The sequence below is a fragment of the Mesoplodon mirus genome, assembly GCF_964341445.2.
Source record: "Mesoplodon mirus genome assembly, chromosome: 13".
In the NCBI taxonomy this organism is placed as follows: domain Eukaryota; kingdom Metazoa; phylum Chordata; class Mammalia; order Artiodactyla; family Ziphiidae; genus Mesoplodon; species Mesoplodon mirus.
This window is the reverse complement of record NC_138989.1, coordinates 23,648,983-23,664,023: the sequence shown is the minus strand read 5'-3', so window position 1 is coordinate 23,664,023 and position 15,041 is coordinate 23,648,983. Positions and strand designations below refer to the sequence as shown.

Sequence of the window (15,041 nt, the reverse complement as noted above, 5' to 3'; positions counted from 1 at the left end):
GCTTCCCTGGGCCCCTAACTAGCTCTGCGACCTTGAGAAAGTTGCTTAATCTTTCTAAACCTCAGTTTCCCCTGCATATAAACTAAGATAGTTTTAATGGGTGATGTTGAAGAGGTCTTCTGCTTCTAACATTCTGAGACTGACCTTGGAGTATATGAAAAGGGCTTTGAGAAGTTTTTTGTCAGGTACCACACAAGTGCAAGGGGTCGTCAGGGCACAGCCCAAAAGGCCAGTGCTTCCAGCATGCTCTGTTCCTCTTATGAGAGGACCTCCCTTTGTTCAGACCAGTGGCCCTCATGTCTTTGGGAGTGCAGTCAAATCAAAGAATGCTTTGATTTGTCTAGCTCTTTGTTCTGCAAAGTGCTTTCTTTCTCATTGCCTTGCAGTAATCCTTACAGGAGCAATGGGAAGTCAGTAGGGTAAGTTTTATTTTGCCCTGTTTACAGACAAGGAAACCTAAGCTGAACGAGTAATGGAATTGTGCCTAGAAGCCAGGGTTCCTCCTTCCCAATTTTCCATTTTACCAAAGCTTGTTGCCACTGTGTGGCCTGTCCTCCCTCTTCCTGTCCCAGGCTTAGGACTTTCAGTCCAGCCCCAAGTGTCTACACTTCTCCTAGTAGGCTTCTCGAGTTGTTTTTGTTGTTGAGTTCTTATAATGGATGGCGCACTTCCTGTCCCAGGTCTCCACACACAGCCCCTCACATATACCCCAAAATAAGGCAGGAGCAGCTGGGTAGTAAGGGGTTCAGGAACATAGTATGGAAAACTCTTGTTCCTCCTCTTCTGTGTGTCCAGAAGCCATCTTTCCTAGCCAGCCTCTTTTGGAGGATGCTGTATATTTCCGTTTCCTCTCTGTCTTGGTTTCACAAAAAAGGAGAAACTAAATTTGGACCTGGGAGATCCTGGGTTCAAGACACCAGCAGACCTGACTTAAAGCCCTGGCTCTGTCACTTTCTAACCATGTGACCTCTCTGAGTCTGTAAATGGGCCAGGTGGTGGCATTAGGAGAGGGAACTGGCCCCATGCCAGTTATGGTTATGAGTATTAAGGGAGGAAATGTTGGTAAAGCACCCAGCACAGTGTGTGCCACAAAGTAAGAGTTCATTGGTACACGGTGGCTCTTATAATTCAGGTGTGAATTATCCTCTAAGGTTTACTTCAGACCTTTGCCATAATGGTGAGAGAACAAGGCAGTGTGGGTGTGAAGATCCAGACTTCCTCATGTGCTCTGCCTACCCACCCTTGGACCTTGGGGGTAAAACGGGAGCCAATCCCACTCAGCTAGTGGTCTTGAGCTTTCTGTCCTGCCAGGGCAGGTTGGGAATCCCCCAATCAGTTCCTCATTGAGTCATTTGGAACAGAGCCCTCAGGTGACCCTGACTTTGAGGACCCTGATGCGAGGGCCTGATCTTCTCCTTGGTCTGTGAAGATAAAGCAGAAGTGAGAACAAAAGTGGGTCTCCTGAAAGATTCAATTCAAAGCATGCAACTGTAGGGCTGCCTGGGGCCTCTGCCCTCTTGGGTAGTGGCAGTCACTTGGGGAAGGAGTAAGAGTTTACTTCATAATTACCACCACCCTCCTGTGTTCCTTGTAGACTTTCATCCTTGGTTTCCTGTCCTGCCTCTGAGTGACCCCTTCCAACCTCCCAGCATAGTCACATGGTAATGCCATTTCACAGAAGAGCCTGCATGGTGAACCATGCTTTCACCAATACCACCTCATTTAACTCTGTGAGATATAGTTATTATCATCATAATATCCATTTTACAGAGGTAGGCACCAAATCCCAGAGTGGTAAAGTGACTTGCCAAGCATCACACAGTATATGGCTCTGAGGTCACTAAGTTCCAAGCTCCCTGGGAGCAAGGCTTGTGCTCACCCAGCCTAGTGGATAGCAGTCAGTGCCAGAGTTGAGTGACAGAGCAGAAGAGCAGGGCCCGGGTACACCTCCCAGAGCTGTCCTCTGCTCACCCTGGACATTGGATAGTCACTGGCTTGCTGAAAACCTGAGTTTCTTCATCTGCAGAAGCGGGGGGGAGGTGATAATTAGAGGACCTATTTCATGTGCTTGTTGTCAGGATTAAATGAAATAATTTAAGTGTTGAGCGCCACGTCTGGTCCATAGCAAGTACCTGGTAAGTGTTATAACAAACATTCAATTATGTTAATTGAATATAGAATTATAATGTTGTAAAAGGCCATCATCAAGCACATCTGAGCTCAGCCCTGTGCTGGGCTTCAAGGAAGATCCAGAGCTGGTATCAGGCCAGAGAGGAAGTGCCCTTTATGAAGCACTTTCTGTGCTTGTTCTTTTCCCATCTGATCTCAAGGTAGAGGATAGTATTCCCATCTCAGTGGGGAGAAAACTGAAACTCAGAGTGCCTGAGGTCACAAAGCAAATGAATCTGTCAACACACATTTATTGAGCACCAGCTAGGTACTAGGCTCTGTTCTAGGGCCAGGACACACCGTGGAGAGTGTGATTGGCAGAGCTCTGTCCCCCAGGAGCGCACCTTCTCGTGGAATGCTGCCTCAGCGGAGTGGACAGTCGAGCTGGAGAAGCCAGACTCGCTCCACTAGACTGCCCACATTCCCCAAACAAGCCAGGCCCTTTTCCATTCACTTGTGCTTTCTCATACTGGGTCTTCTGCCTGATGTGCTCTTTCCCCTTTCTCACCCTGGCCACTTCCTGTCACCCTTCAAGGACCATCTCAAAAGTCAGCTCCCCTTTAAAGCTTTCCCTAACTCCCCCCACCCCCACCCTGAGGGCTTCTTGCAGTCTCCTAGCACCTTCTCCCCATCTAGTTTTTCTGTGATAGCACCTCTGTGTGTGCTAGTTATTTACTCACCCATCTTGTCTCCTCTGCCAGCTTGACCTCCCCAAAGGCAGGGACTACATTTTATTCAACTTTGTAGATTCAGGGCCTGGAACACAGGCTCTAGAGAGATGTGTATGGAATGTAATGAGGTGCTGATTGTGTTCTGCTCCTGGAGTGGTTAGGAAAGGCTTTGTAGAGATGAGAGGGTATTCTGAAGGAGGCCTCAGAAGATGAGTGGGACTGAATTAGAGTTGGGGGAGGGGTGAGGGAGGGCAGCTCAGAGAGAGGGCCATCTAGAAATAGGGCTGGGAAAAAAGAAGGATGTGTAGAGGGAATAGGAAGGCCTGGGAGCCAGGGCCTGAGGTTTCTGTTGAAAAAGGAGGGCAGTAGGGAGCCTTGAAGGAGTCTTGGCAGAGATAAGCAGTGAGTCAAGACTGATTTGATAAGATCTATCAATAAAATTTAGCAGTTTTGTAAGGATGGGTGAGGGGGGCTGTAATTGAGTCATGGGGGCCCCCAGGTGCCCACAGTGAGATTGTGACCTGAGGACCCAGTTGCCGGTGGGGAATTTCAAGTAGTACTCTGCCCCATAGGGGTGGGGGGTTGGAGAAGGGATGTCTTCTGTTGCGAATAGTCTCCATACCTCTCTGCATTTGCCAGGGAGAGCTCCCCTGGGAGTTTTTGCTAAGGTCTGTGCCTTTCCCTAGCTGAGTGGGGGTTGGGGAGGGGGATTCCTTGCTTTTTGGAGCCAGCAAGGCCGGGTGCTTAAAGGAACCATTTCTTGCCTCTGACATGGGGGGGAGGGTGGGGCTGTGCAGAGCGGAGAGTTGGGCAGAGGCCCATGGCACTGAGGCCAGAGAAGGGTGGAGAGAACCTGTTTACCATTGTGCACTGACCCAGGGCTGGAAGGAGCAAAGCCAGGGAATTCCTTATGGGAAAGGGAGGCAGGCCCGGAACTAGCTTGTACCAGGAGTGGGGGAGAGTGAAGCAAACCAGACTCTCTCTCTCACCCAGACAGGGAGCCTGGACACTGCCCTACCTCCAAGTCAGGGGTTGCCAGGCCTCAGGAGGGAGCACCAGGCTGCTGCAGACCATCTTCCTTTTCTACCCTGACTCACAGCGTCGCCTTGGGCAGATCACTTACCCTTTGGTCTCCAGGCTTCCCTGGCTGTCTGGGGAGTGGGTGGACTCCTTAGGTAACCTCACAGGCCTCCCAGCCCTGACCATCAGCCATTGGCACACCACCAACCCACCCTCTCTTGATTCCAGTTTCCTGTCATTGGTTATTATGGAGCTGGCATAAAAGCTATTTATACTTTGGTCATTACCACCTCTTAGGTTAATGAACTCCAGAGGTTGTTACTGAGTGTGCAAAGTAGGTCAGCCTTTTGTTTATTCTCACTTCTTTTTCCAGCTCTGGGTGGGAGAGGGGAGCTCCCCCATCTCTGTTGTCCCTGGATCTGTGATTGCACATCCATTTCCCAATTTTCTGCACTTTCATCTTGCTCACTCTTGCCATCTTAGCACAGCGGGTAGTGGTTCTCTACTGGGTGATAAAGGAAAGAGAAGGGAATGTAACGGGTATTGAGGCCCTGTTACATGTGGATCACTTTATATTTATTGGATAGTTTAGTACTCAGTTGGCAGCCTCTACTTCCAGGCTGTGTAACCTTGGACAGATTATTCAGCTGTGCTAAGCTTTGGTTTTCTTGTCTATTAAGGAGAGATAATAAAAACTACTTCCTTGGGGACTTGTGTGCCTACGTAGTGCTTGGCAGAGCTAGTACAGAGCGAGTGCTGGAAGTGTATCAACTCTTACTGTCTCATGTGGTCTTTACTGCTGCCCTCTGAAGGGGTGGTATTGCCCCCATGTTACAGTTGGGGAACCAGAAGCTCAGAGAGTGGAGTAGTCACAAAGTGGCAGAGCTGGGTCAGAAGCCAAGAGTTACAGTCTATGTGTCATTGAGTAAATGACTTAATTGCTTGGGGCCTCAATTGCTTCATGGGTAAAATGGGGATAATTGTGCCCTGCTGCGTGTGTGTATGGACCAGTCAGATGAGAAAAGGGATGTGAAAGTGCTACGTAAGCTGCAAATACCAGTCACCTAAAGCTACCATTAGCCGGCCACCCACCAGGCTGGGTCCTTATACACATCTATTCTTCATTTAGGCCTTATAAAGTATGAGGTATGTGTATGGTCCCACTTGAAAATGAAGTTGAGACTTAGAGGTCTGTCTCCCAGTTGGAGGATCTGGAATGGAAACCTAGGTTGGTTGGCTTCAAGGTCCCCACTCTTTTTACTCTCTCCCACACTCCCCCTGGCCTTCCCGATGATTGAGATGAGGAGGATCAATCCTGAGGTCTGTGACCTTGGGCCTTCTGCTTGGGCTGGTTTAGAGAGTGAGGCTTGAAGGAGGCAGTTACACTGGTTCCTTGGGACCAAAGTTTATCTGACACCTTTAGATAAAGGGGTCATGGGCACAGGCACCACACCTGGCTGAGTCTGCCAACCGGAGGGGCTGAGGTGTGCTTGGGTGGAAAGTATTGATACATGGCTGGAAGGACAAGGCGGAGAGAGCCCAGGTCTTGGGTAGCCTTGGGAACTGGTCTTCTACCTCTGAGCTCTTGGAAGTTTTTAGCTTCTAGGTTTGGGGAGAAGGCTAGGGAGCCTGCAGAGCCTGGTGTCAGTGGAGTGTCACTGCTGCCTTGGGCCATGGCATGGCACAGCACAGCTAAGCCTAGCTCAGCCTGAGAGCCCGACAGAATCTGGGCTTAGTCACTGTCTGGCTGCCCACTTCTATCTCCTCTGTGCCTCTCTCCCTTAGGAGGTGGCGAGCTTTGCCCATCCAGCATATTGGCCTCGCTGAGCATTGCTACGTAGGGGCAAGCCGCTCACTGAGACAGAACACTAGAGGAGGGTTTAGACTGTCTCCAGGGGTTTCGGGGCCAGAGACAGAGCTCCACAGTGGCACCTGGAGAACGGCCTGATTTCCTCACAGCCTTCCCAGGGGAGTGAGAAACAACACATGAGTCACTATGGCAAAGGAAAGCCCTGGTTTTGCCACTTAGTAGCTTTGGACTTTGCCCAAGTCATACAATCTCTCTGACTGGGTCAAGTTTCTCATGGGTCTAATGGAAATAGTAATTAATCTATGAGGATCTCACTGGGCTATTAGGGGCGCAAATAAAATTGCTGTAGGCAACAGTGGCTTGTAGCCCTGAAGGCAATACAGATGAAAATAATGTCATGGAGAAAACCAGGCAGGCATCTGTTGAACACCTGTGAGGTACATGGTGGGAGTTACAGACGTTCAAGACCCAGTCCAGTTAGGGAGGGACAGTGCTGAGCAATATGACCAAGTTGTAATGAAATGCTCATTTCAGGCCATATCTTGATTCATTAGTGATTTAGTGCTGAAATCAATTTTAGGGGATTGTGACCAGCATTAAAAGAAGAAAAAAAAAAGAAATAGAATAGAATATAGGGCTTCCCTGGTGGTGCTGTGGTTAAGAATCCATCTGCCAATGCGAGGGACACGGGTTCAAGCCCTGGTCCGGGAAGATCCCACATGCCGCGGAGCAACTGAGCCCGTGTACCACAACTACTGAGCCTGCGCTCTAGAGCCCGCGAGCCACAACTACTGAGCCCACGTGCCACAACTACTGAAGCCCATGCACCTAGAGCCCGTGCTCCACAACAAGAGAAGCCACCGCAATGAGAAGCCCGCGCACCACAGCAAAGAGTAGCCCCCGCTCGCTGCAACTAGAGAAAGCCCGCGTGCAGCAACGAAGACCCAACGCAGCCAAAAATAAAATAAATTTAAAAAAATAAATTAATTTTTTTAAAATGAATAAAATAATATAAAAATTGAACTGAAAATATCCAGTGCATTAGTACATGTAATAGTAAATTGTTTCATAAAATGTATTTTGGTTGTGTGTGTGTGTGTGTGTGTGTGTGTGTGTGTGTGTGTGTGTGTGTATGTAGTCTCAGTCTAAAATGTATTTCTTACTGGGAGTTTCAGTTTAAAACCTTTGAGAAATGGTGTTCTAGGTCAGGATGAAGGTCTTCAGGTTGGAGGACAGCCAGTGAGATCTGGGCAGGCATGGAGGCTGCGTAGAGGCTAAGGGCTTGATCTTTGCAGGCAGGAGCATGGGCTGTAGAGTGAGGCAGGCCTGGGTTTGAATGCAGCTACATGGCCTTGAGCAAGGCACTGAACTTTATTAAGTCTTGGATTCTACTTCTGGAAAATGGATATATATAAGTGTTTTGGAAGATGTTGGTAAGTAGTAAATGATGTACAGATGGTAACTCCTATTGCTGCTGTTATTGTTGAAGTTGTCATTTTTATTATTATATTGTGCCCTGAAAGTATTGCTGTGACTTGGAGAGGGGAGAGGAAAGGGCATTCCAGGTAGGGATGGGTGGGTGACAAGGGATAAGTACGTGTGTGCCTGGTGTGGGGCTAATCTGGCTGAGAATTGTGCAGCCTTAGAAGGGGGTATTGAGATTATAGATAAAGATACCAGGAAAATTTGGGGGAATTAAGTTTTAACAGTAAAAACTTCAACAGTAGGGGTGGCTTTACCTAGAGATAATGAGGCCCCATCCCTGGAGGAGTTCCAGCAGAGGCTGGGCCACTAGAGACTGTTCTCATTAGGCTCTTTTGGTTGCAGAGACTCCTTCAGGTCACCTTAAGGTCAGAGGGGTTTTCTGAAAGGGTGAGTGAAACTCTCAGACCTGAAGCATCCCCCATGGGCCATGTGGTTCCTTAAACTGCCATTTGGTCAGCTTCCCTGTCACTGGAAACTGGCTCATGCTCTCCCCCCACTGTTAGGAGGAAGCCACCTCAGGGCCTCTACACCATTATGCCATTTGCAGGGATACCCAGACCCCAACTCCATCTCACGGCTCCTTTCTGGGCATCTTTTGAGGGTCAATTCACAATGCAGGCCATCCAATCGTATAGGGAAACAGCCTCAGAGAGTGCAAGGGACTATTGTAGAAGGGATTCCTATATCAGACAGCAGTCTGATCAGATGCCTTCTGAGATTCTGACTGACCAGACTGAAGGGTATGTGAACCTTCTGATTTTTTTAAAAATGGGTAGCCTGCTGCTTTTCAGACGCACATCCTGTATGTAAAGAGAAGTTTACCTGTAGTTAGAGAGCATGTAAAGTGCTGAGTGCTCCGTTCAACCAGACCTCCAGACCTCCAGTGTCTTCCTTCACACCCTCTCCAGTTGGGTTAAACTCCTCTGCTGTTGGAGGAGAAGGCACTCAAATGACCATATTTCCTCAAATTTTTCCCAATTTAAGATTTTAAAAATCAAAATGGAGGGCTTCCCTGGTGGCGCAGTGGTTGAGGGTCCGCCTGTCGATGCAGGGGATACGGGTTCGTGCCCCGGTCCGGGAAGATCCCACATGCCGCGGAGCGACTGGGCCCGTGAGTCATGGCCGCTGAGCCTGCGTGTCCGGAGCCTGTGCTCCGCAACGGGAGAGGTCACAACAGTGAGAGGCCCGCGTACCGCAAAAAAAAAAAAAAAAAAAAAATCAAAATGGATCTTTCAATTGACATGTCATTTAAAGCAGTGGTGGGGTTTTTATTTGTTTCTGAGCAGATCTTACCAAATCAATGGTGTAGTTTAAAATCAGTAGTGTCTTAGAATCCAGGAAATATGGTTGTTTGTTTTGTACCCATTTGAAATTCCGGTTTGAGGTTTGATGTTGGGGCTTTGAAACTGCAAAAGCTGTTATCTGGAATCATTTAAAAGAACACCGAACTTGAACGTGTTCCCCTGTGTATTTGTAGTTGGGAGAATGGGTATCTCTGGGGCCCTGCTGTCAGATCTTATCAATAAAGACAGACTGGAGGGTTGAGGTATCAAATGGGCGTATATTTAATCAGATGGGAATTCTCTGGAAACTGGTAATCTCAGGCGAAAGCCTTGCCCTCTTATGAGCCTCCATTTTCTCATCTGCTCTAGGGAGGGATTGGATCAGATATTATCCACATCCATAACTGCCAGCACTTCCTGTTGACTCAGTGTGGGTACCCCGTTTGTTTAGTCAGCTAGAAGGCTCATCCCCTGACTTGTATAAGTGAGTACTTTGTAGGTGATGGGAGGGGACCTGGCCTGTGATGCTGGGCCTTTGGTTTCTGCTCCCTGGGTGTTTTGGGGGCTGCCTGGAGACGTGCATAATTTACATTCCTTTGTAATTTACCTGATCTAAAGGTATGGTCTCAGGTTTTCTCCTATGGGGAGGGATAGGAAGGAGAGTATCCTTGTGCCCTGGTTCTGTCTGTAGGTGGTGAGAGGGTCAGCAGTTCCAGAGGGTGGTAGCCTGTGTCCCTGTATAGAGGGGGCCAAGTTTGCCCAAGGCTCTTGTCTCTCCTTGGCTGTTCAGCTCCAAGGCTGCTCTCAGGCCTGTGCAGTTCTCCAGATAAAGAACACTTAAGAAGAGGACCTGCCCTTTTGTGTCTGGGGGCCTTTGCTCTGCCAGGGCCCCTCCCTCTGCTCTTTCAACCAGTAAAAGTTATAGCAGTGCATTTCCTTCCGGTAGAAAGAGAATCAGAGAATCAAGGCCTGGGCCAAACTCTAGCCCCACCATGTCCTGTTCCTGCGAGCCGCCTCCCAGCTGCCTGAGTGCCTCAACTCCTTCCTGGGAGGTCAGGCAGCACTGAGTGCAGGCACTTGGCTAGGATCTGACTTGGATTTGAGTCTGGGTTCTTCCACTGATTTGCTGTTTGACTCTAAGCAATATACCCTCCCTTGGTATCTTGCCTCTCAATAATGTCAGTACTTTTTTAATTGAAAAAAAAAGGCACAAAAAAGAAATTTAAAAGATCCATAATCCACTACTTTAAAAATAATTTTAAGAGAGTGTGTATGTGTGTGTAGAGAAGTGCACATATATATTTTTTTCGTTGTTGTTTTCTTACCAATATTGCTCTGTAGGCTAAACAAGGAAGCAGCCTACAAACACTAGTCTCCTTCTTCTCTTTGCCCCTTAGTTATGTGAACTCAGGAATTTCCAGGGTCTCACTCTTTGGAAGAAGCTCACTCACTTGAAGCGCCCTCTAAGCCAGGGATTTCGCCTCAGCCTACTTCAGCTGCTTTGGTGCTGCCTGGCGTGGGTCTTCATGCTGAGCTGTTTTCCCCACCAGCTCTAGCAGGCATTCAGAGGCCAGTAGGAGGGCTGGGAGTTTGTTTTTGTCACAGGAGTGCTTCTAGGGCCAGATACCCTGGCCCTAGAACAATGCCTGCATAGCTGTGACAACTGCACAGTTAGTAGATGTACAAATACAAGTGGCATTTGATGGGGCTTTGAAGTGTATTTAGGATTTTGATAGGTAGAGACAACTCGGAGAGCATTCCAGCAAAGGGATTGGCATGAGCAAAGGTTGAGAGGTGGGAAAGGGCCAGGGCGTAATTGGGGAAACTATGAGTAACTAGTTTTGTAGAGTGCAGAGGTGAGCATGTTATTTCTGTACTTGTTTGACTAGTTTTTTCGTCCAGCTCTGAACCTTGCATGCTGGCCCTGCGAAGAGGTTTATTTATCGGGACAGACCCAGCATGGGAATGCTTTGCTGTGGTGCACAGGTGCAGGCATTCAGGCCTCTGCCCCAGAGAGGCACAGTGACCCCTGGCCCCTTGATGCATTGGGGGAGTGAGCACTTGAACCTAGTGTCTCTCCAGCCTATGCCTTCCAGGGAGGGGGCTGCATTCCCTCGCATCTGTGTTAGGGTGTCCATGAGTTAGCAGCTCCAAAGGGAACTGCAGGGATGGAGGGCAGGGGGAGGAATGGAGACCGACCAGGCTGGTGGCTGGGGCCTCAGCCAGGGCCTTTGCTTCTCTTGGCACCTCTGACAGGCCCTGCCCTCTGCTCCACAGGCTAGAGGAAGTCCCCCTGGAGGTGCTGAGGCAGAGGGAGTCCAAATGGCTGGACATGCTCAACAACTGGGACAAGTGGATGGCCAAGAGGCACAAAAAGGTGAGGGTCCTGGCCTTGGGCCTCAGGCTGGGAGTCACAGCCGGGGGAGGAAGTGAAGAGGGAGGAGTTGCATCAATTTGGAGGAGCAGGAGCTTCTCCAACCGCCAGCTGCCTTAGGTGTCCCCACCTGCCAGCTTGGAAATGGGGACAGAAGCTGGCTGGAGGGCAGGTCCCAGGTTTCACTTGGGCCTCCCAGATGACTTCAGACACTCACAGAACTTTGTCCTGGAGTCAGACTTCAAAGCCGCTCTTAGCCAAAAGCCCTTCAGGCAGCTTTCTTCCAGCTCTCCTGGGGGAAGTCCTTACTGCTGCTCACCACCTATCAGGGAGGACTTTATAATACTAATAATAGCCAATGTATGTTAAACACTTGAAGTGTGCTGGGCACTTGACTTGGATAATCCTTATAACACCCCAATGAGATTGGTGGTGATAGTATCTGCACTTTATGGATGGTTACAGTATCAAGGTTTGAACCTGGGCAGTCTAACTTTAGTGCCTGCACTCTTCACAACCACAATAAGGGGCTTTCCTCACCCTCTAGATTAATTTGATGAGTTCCCTCTTGCCCCTTGGACAAAGCAAAAAGAAAGAAAAGTAACCTCACAGTTTAATGGTCTTATAAAAATGAAAATACCCTGTGGTCCTTTTCTGGCGGGCTATATTTAGGCACTAGCTCTATCACTCCGTAGGAACATCCTTGCCCACTACATGTATGTGTTGATACTCTTGTCTACCTCAACAGGGTCTACTTACTCCCTGGCCTAGCGGAGGCCTGTCCACAGTCCCACAGCCGGGTCTCTCTGCACAAGTACCCAGTGCACAGTGACCCCGCTGGCCTGCTGTTGTCTGCTGACATGCTGGTCTCCAGGCTGGCACAGCTGGCTTCAGGGCTTCGCAGAAAGCCCAGGACCAAAGGTCACATAAGGGCTTGGGCCCAGCCCCACGGCCTCCCTCTCTTCGTGCCTGTGGCTAGCTGTGTGACTTTGGGTGAGTCACTTCACCCTCTCAGCCTCAGTTTCCCTGGGCAAGTGGGAATGACAGTCCTGTTGCAAGGCTCCTACTGTAAAGCCCTGAGCCCATGGGAGGAAAGGTGCACCCAGGCCAGGGCTCTTTCTTGCTGTTCTATGTGGGCTTTGGGGCATTCATTTTTTGCTTATTAGAAAAACTTTCACTTAAAAAATTTTTTTTTTTTAGAGCAGCTGTTCTTCAACTGCTTCCTGCCTGACTCTGGGGTCAGTTTTCCTGCTTCCTCAGTCCTCGGGCTTTTACGCTGAAGCTTCAGCTCCCTCTCCACTGTCTGCTGTGGTGACTAGTGGGTGGCAGGGAGATGGCTGTGGAATTCTTGCCCCAGCCTCCCTCGCAGATGGGGATTCCAGAGGGGAGCCTTGGGGAGCTCCTCTCAGCAGAGCAGCCAGCATCACTTCCTCTTCCCCTTTGCTTCCCTGGCACTGTGGTTAGAGGCCAAGGCTACTCCTGCCCAGCTGGGGCCACTGCAGGAGGCTGCACCCTCCCCTCCCCAGAGGCCCTAGCCCTCTGCTTCTCTCCTGCAATGCTGGCCCTGGGAGCTCTTACTGCCTTGCTGCACAGGCTTAGGCTTTCCCCGTGGTCAGGAAGTTGTGGCACAGGAAGGACAACACCTGCATCAGGAAGTGGATCCAGACCCACTGCACTTATCCTGAGTCCCCAGGACTGGGGCCAGGCCCTGCAGGGAGGCAGGCTCTAGCTGGAATTCTGTCTTCCCCTGTAGGGCTCTGCTCAAAGTTTGGCCCTGCCCTCCTGGAGTTCAGCAGGCTGGGTGTGGCTTCACAGTTCTCCTTTCCCAAGGCCTTACCTCAGATAATGATAATCCCTTGTGCTTTCTGTTTGCTGAGCACTGTCTCTAGCTTTATCATTGCTGATCCCCACCTTTGCCTCCTCCCTAAGGAGGAGATTATGATCTCCAGCACCCCTGTGCTGAGGAGGATTCCAGAGGCCAGAGTGGGAAAGGCTGGCTGTATTCCTGGCTCTCCATCCCCACCTCCCCAGCCTTGGGCCTGGGTGAGGGTGCGGCCTCTTTGAGAACTTAGTGGACTGAAGGTATTCCTGGGCTCCCCTGGGGCAGGCCAAGTATGATAGGGCTGTGATATGTGGGGGCTGGCTCCAGCTGAGCTTGGCCCTAGGGGAGACTAAAGGGCCTGTGGCTCTGGGCCTCCCTTTGCCAAAGCCTGCCCAGACCAAGCGGCTTCCTTCAGGAGACCCTTGTCCCACAGCAGCAGGAAACTGTTCGTGGAGTCTGGGGCAGTTTCCTTCTGCTCCCTTCCTCTCCCCCCTTGTCAGGCAGTCCCAGAAGCTCAACTTGGCTCCTATAACCAGCCACTCTGCTCTTCCCCTACTGCCCTCAGCCTGTCTGCCTGTCTCCTTCCTGGTTCTTGACTCTCTGACCCTTGGAAAGTTTTGCCTTGTTTGTGCTGGTCATCAGGAAGCCCGGGCCTTCTGTGCTCCCTCCTTCGAGAGCTTCCAATGGGACTCTTTGAGGGGGTTTCCAGGTGAGGGGAAGTTAGTTAGGTGCGAGCCCGAGGCCCAGGGCTTCTGTGTCAGGCATCCTCCTGGGATTGGAGGGGTGGAGATGAAGCCATCATTTATTGAATACAGACTGTGTCAGGCTAGTCATGTTCCCCCACCACCACCCCACTTCTAATAGAATCCTAGTTGTTATCATTTTGATCTTACTGTGGATGAGAAGTGATTGGCTAAGGTCAGCGCTGTGAGTAGTGGGGAAGGCCTGTGCCATTTTATTTAGCAAGGGCTGGAATCAGGACTGGTACCCAGGCCAGCTGCCTCGGCTGCGGTCTGGTAATCCTGGGAGCTTAGGGTCAGGGAGAGCAGAAGAGAGGGGATTCTTGACCAAACAAAGAGGGAGCCATTTTGATCAGCTCCCATCTTCCTTCTGAATTCTGCTGAGGGCTTTTCTCTAGGCTGGATGTGTCCTGCCACACAGCTGCTTAAACAAACACTCCCATGAAAGTGCCCAGGCCATGTGTCTGGGCACATTCTAGGTCATCTCGTGAGCTACTCGCCCTGTGGCTGAGCTGTGTTCCACATTGTGCAGATCCCTTCCTGGTGACATCCCATGGGAATCCTCTAACTTGTATGGTTCCACTTTGATTCAGAAAATGGTGATGGGGATTCACAATCCTGTGGTAGACTTCAAGAATACCTGTGTTGGGGACTTCCCTGGCAGTCCAGTGGTTAGGACTCTGCACTCTCACTGCTGAGGGCCCAGGTTCAATCCCTGGTAGTCGGGAAACTAAGATCCCACGAGCCGCACAGCGTGGTCAAAAAAAAAAACAAAAAAAGAATACCTGTGTTATCACTCGACCAGGGAACACGGGGACTCTGCCATCACCTGGTGGCAGCATATCTGATTGCAGTATTGTAGCAACAGGGGAGAAGTCCTCTTTTCTCCCCTTTTTGGCTCTTGCTGACGTGCTCACTGAAGGCCTGACAAGCACCAGCAGAAGGGGTGGGCTAGCACACAGCCTCTGGGGGAGCAGCCCAGCGGGATGAATAGGCACAGCCCTCCTTTTGACTTTCAGATCCGTCTGCGGTGCCAGAAGGGCATCCCACCTTCTTTGCGGGGCCGTGCTTGGCAATACCTGTCAGGAGGCAAGGTGAAGCTGCAGCAGAACCCTGGAAAGTTTGACGTGAGTTGCCCTTCCTTCACCCTGTCCTCCCTTCCTCGTCTCTTGACTTCCTTTGCGTGGCAGTGATCCTCTGTGTGCTCAGCTGGACCTTAGCAGTATGAGTGATTGAGGAGATCACTTGTCAAGAGCCTGACTGCCAGGCCTGGTCAGTCTGTGACTCCTGGGGGCACTGCTCATCTGAGGTTCTAGCCCCGAGAAGGCCTCAGTGGGATGGACAGATTTGAAACCCCCCACTTCTAGCTCTTCCTCTTGACAACCGCCCAGGTTTGCTCTCTTGGACTCAGTGGGCCACCTCCCAGACTGCCTTGGGCCCTGTGCTCTGGGCCTTTGGGGGCCTGCCCAGCAGGGCCACAGAACCCTAACACCTCTTGGCCTCCCATCCTCTACTCTTTCTCCTGCTTTGTCCAAGCCAGCTAGACATGGTTCACCTGTGTTTCTTATGGGCTTGTCTGCACTAGGGATGGCAGAGCCAAACCAGTATCCTTATAGTTTAGAAGCCAGTCAGGGTCAGAGAGGTTACCCTCTGAAGCCATGACTTCC

The 15,041-nt window shown here is 50.4% G+C and overlaps 1 protein-coding gene across 1 annotated transcript in view; it reads left to right on the top strand.

Annotated features, from left to right (window-relative positions):
* Positions 1-15,041, top strand: part of TBC1D10A (TBC1 domain family member 10A) — a 30,763-nt gene that overhangs the window by 9,087 nt on the left and 6,635 nt on the right. Inside the window, exons 2-3 of the mRNA XM_082640171.1 lie at positions 10,716-10,815; positions 14,394-14,501. Coding sequence (XP_082496297.1) covers positions 10,716-10,815; positions 14,394-14,501 — 208 coding nt within the window. The remainder of the gene's footprint in view (positions 1-10,715; positions 10,816-14,393; positions 14,502-15,041) is intronic.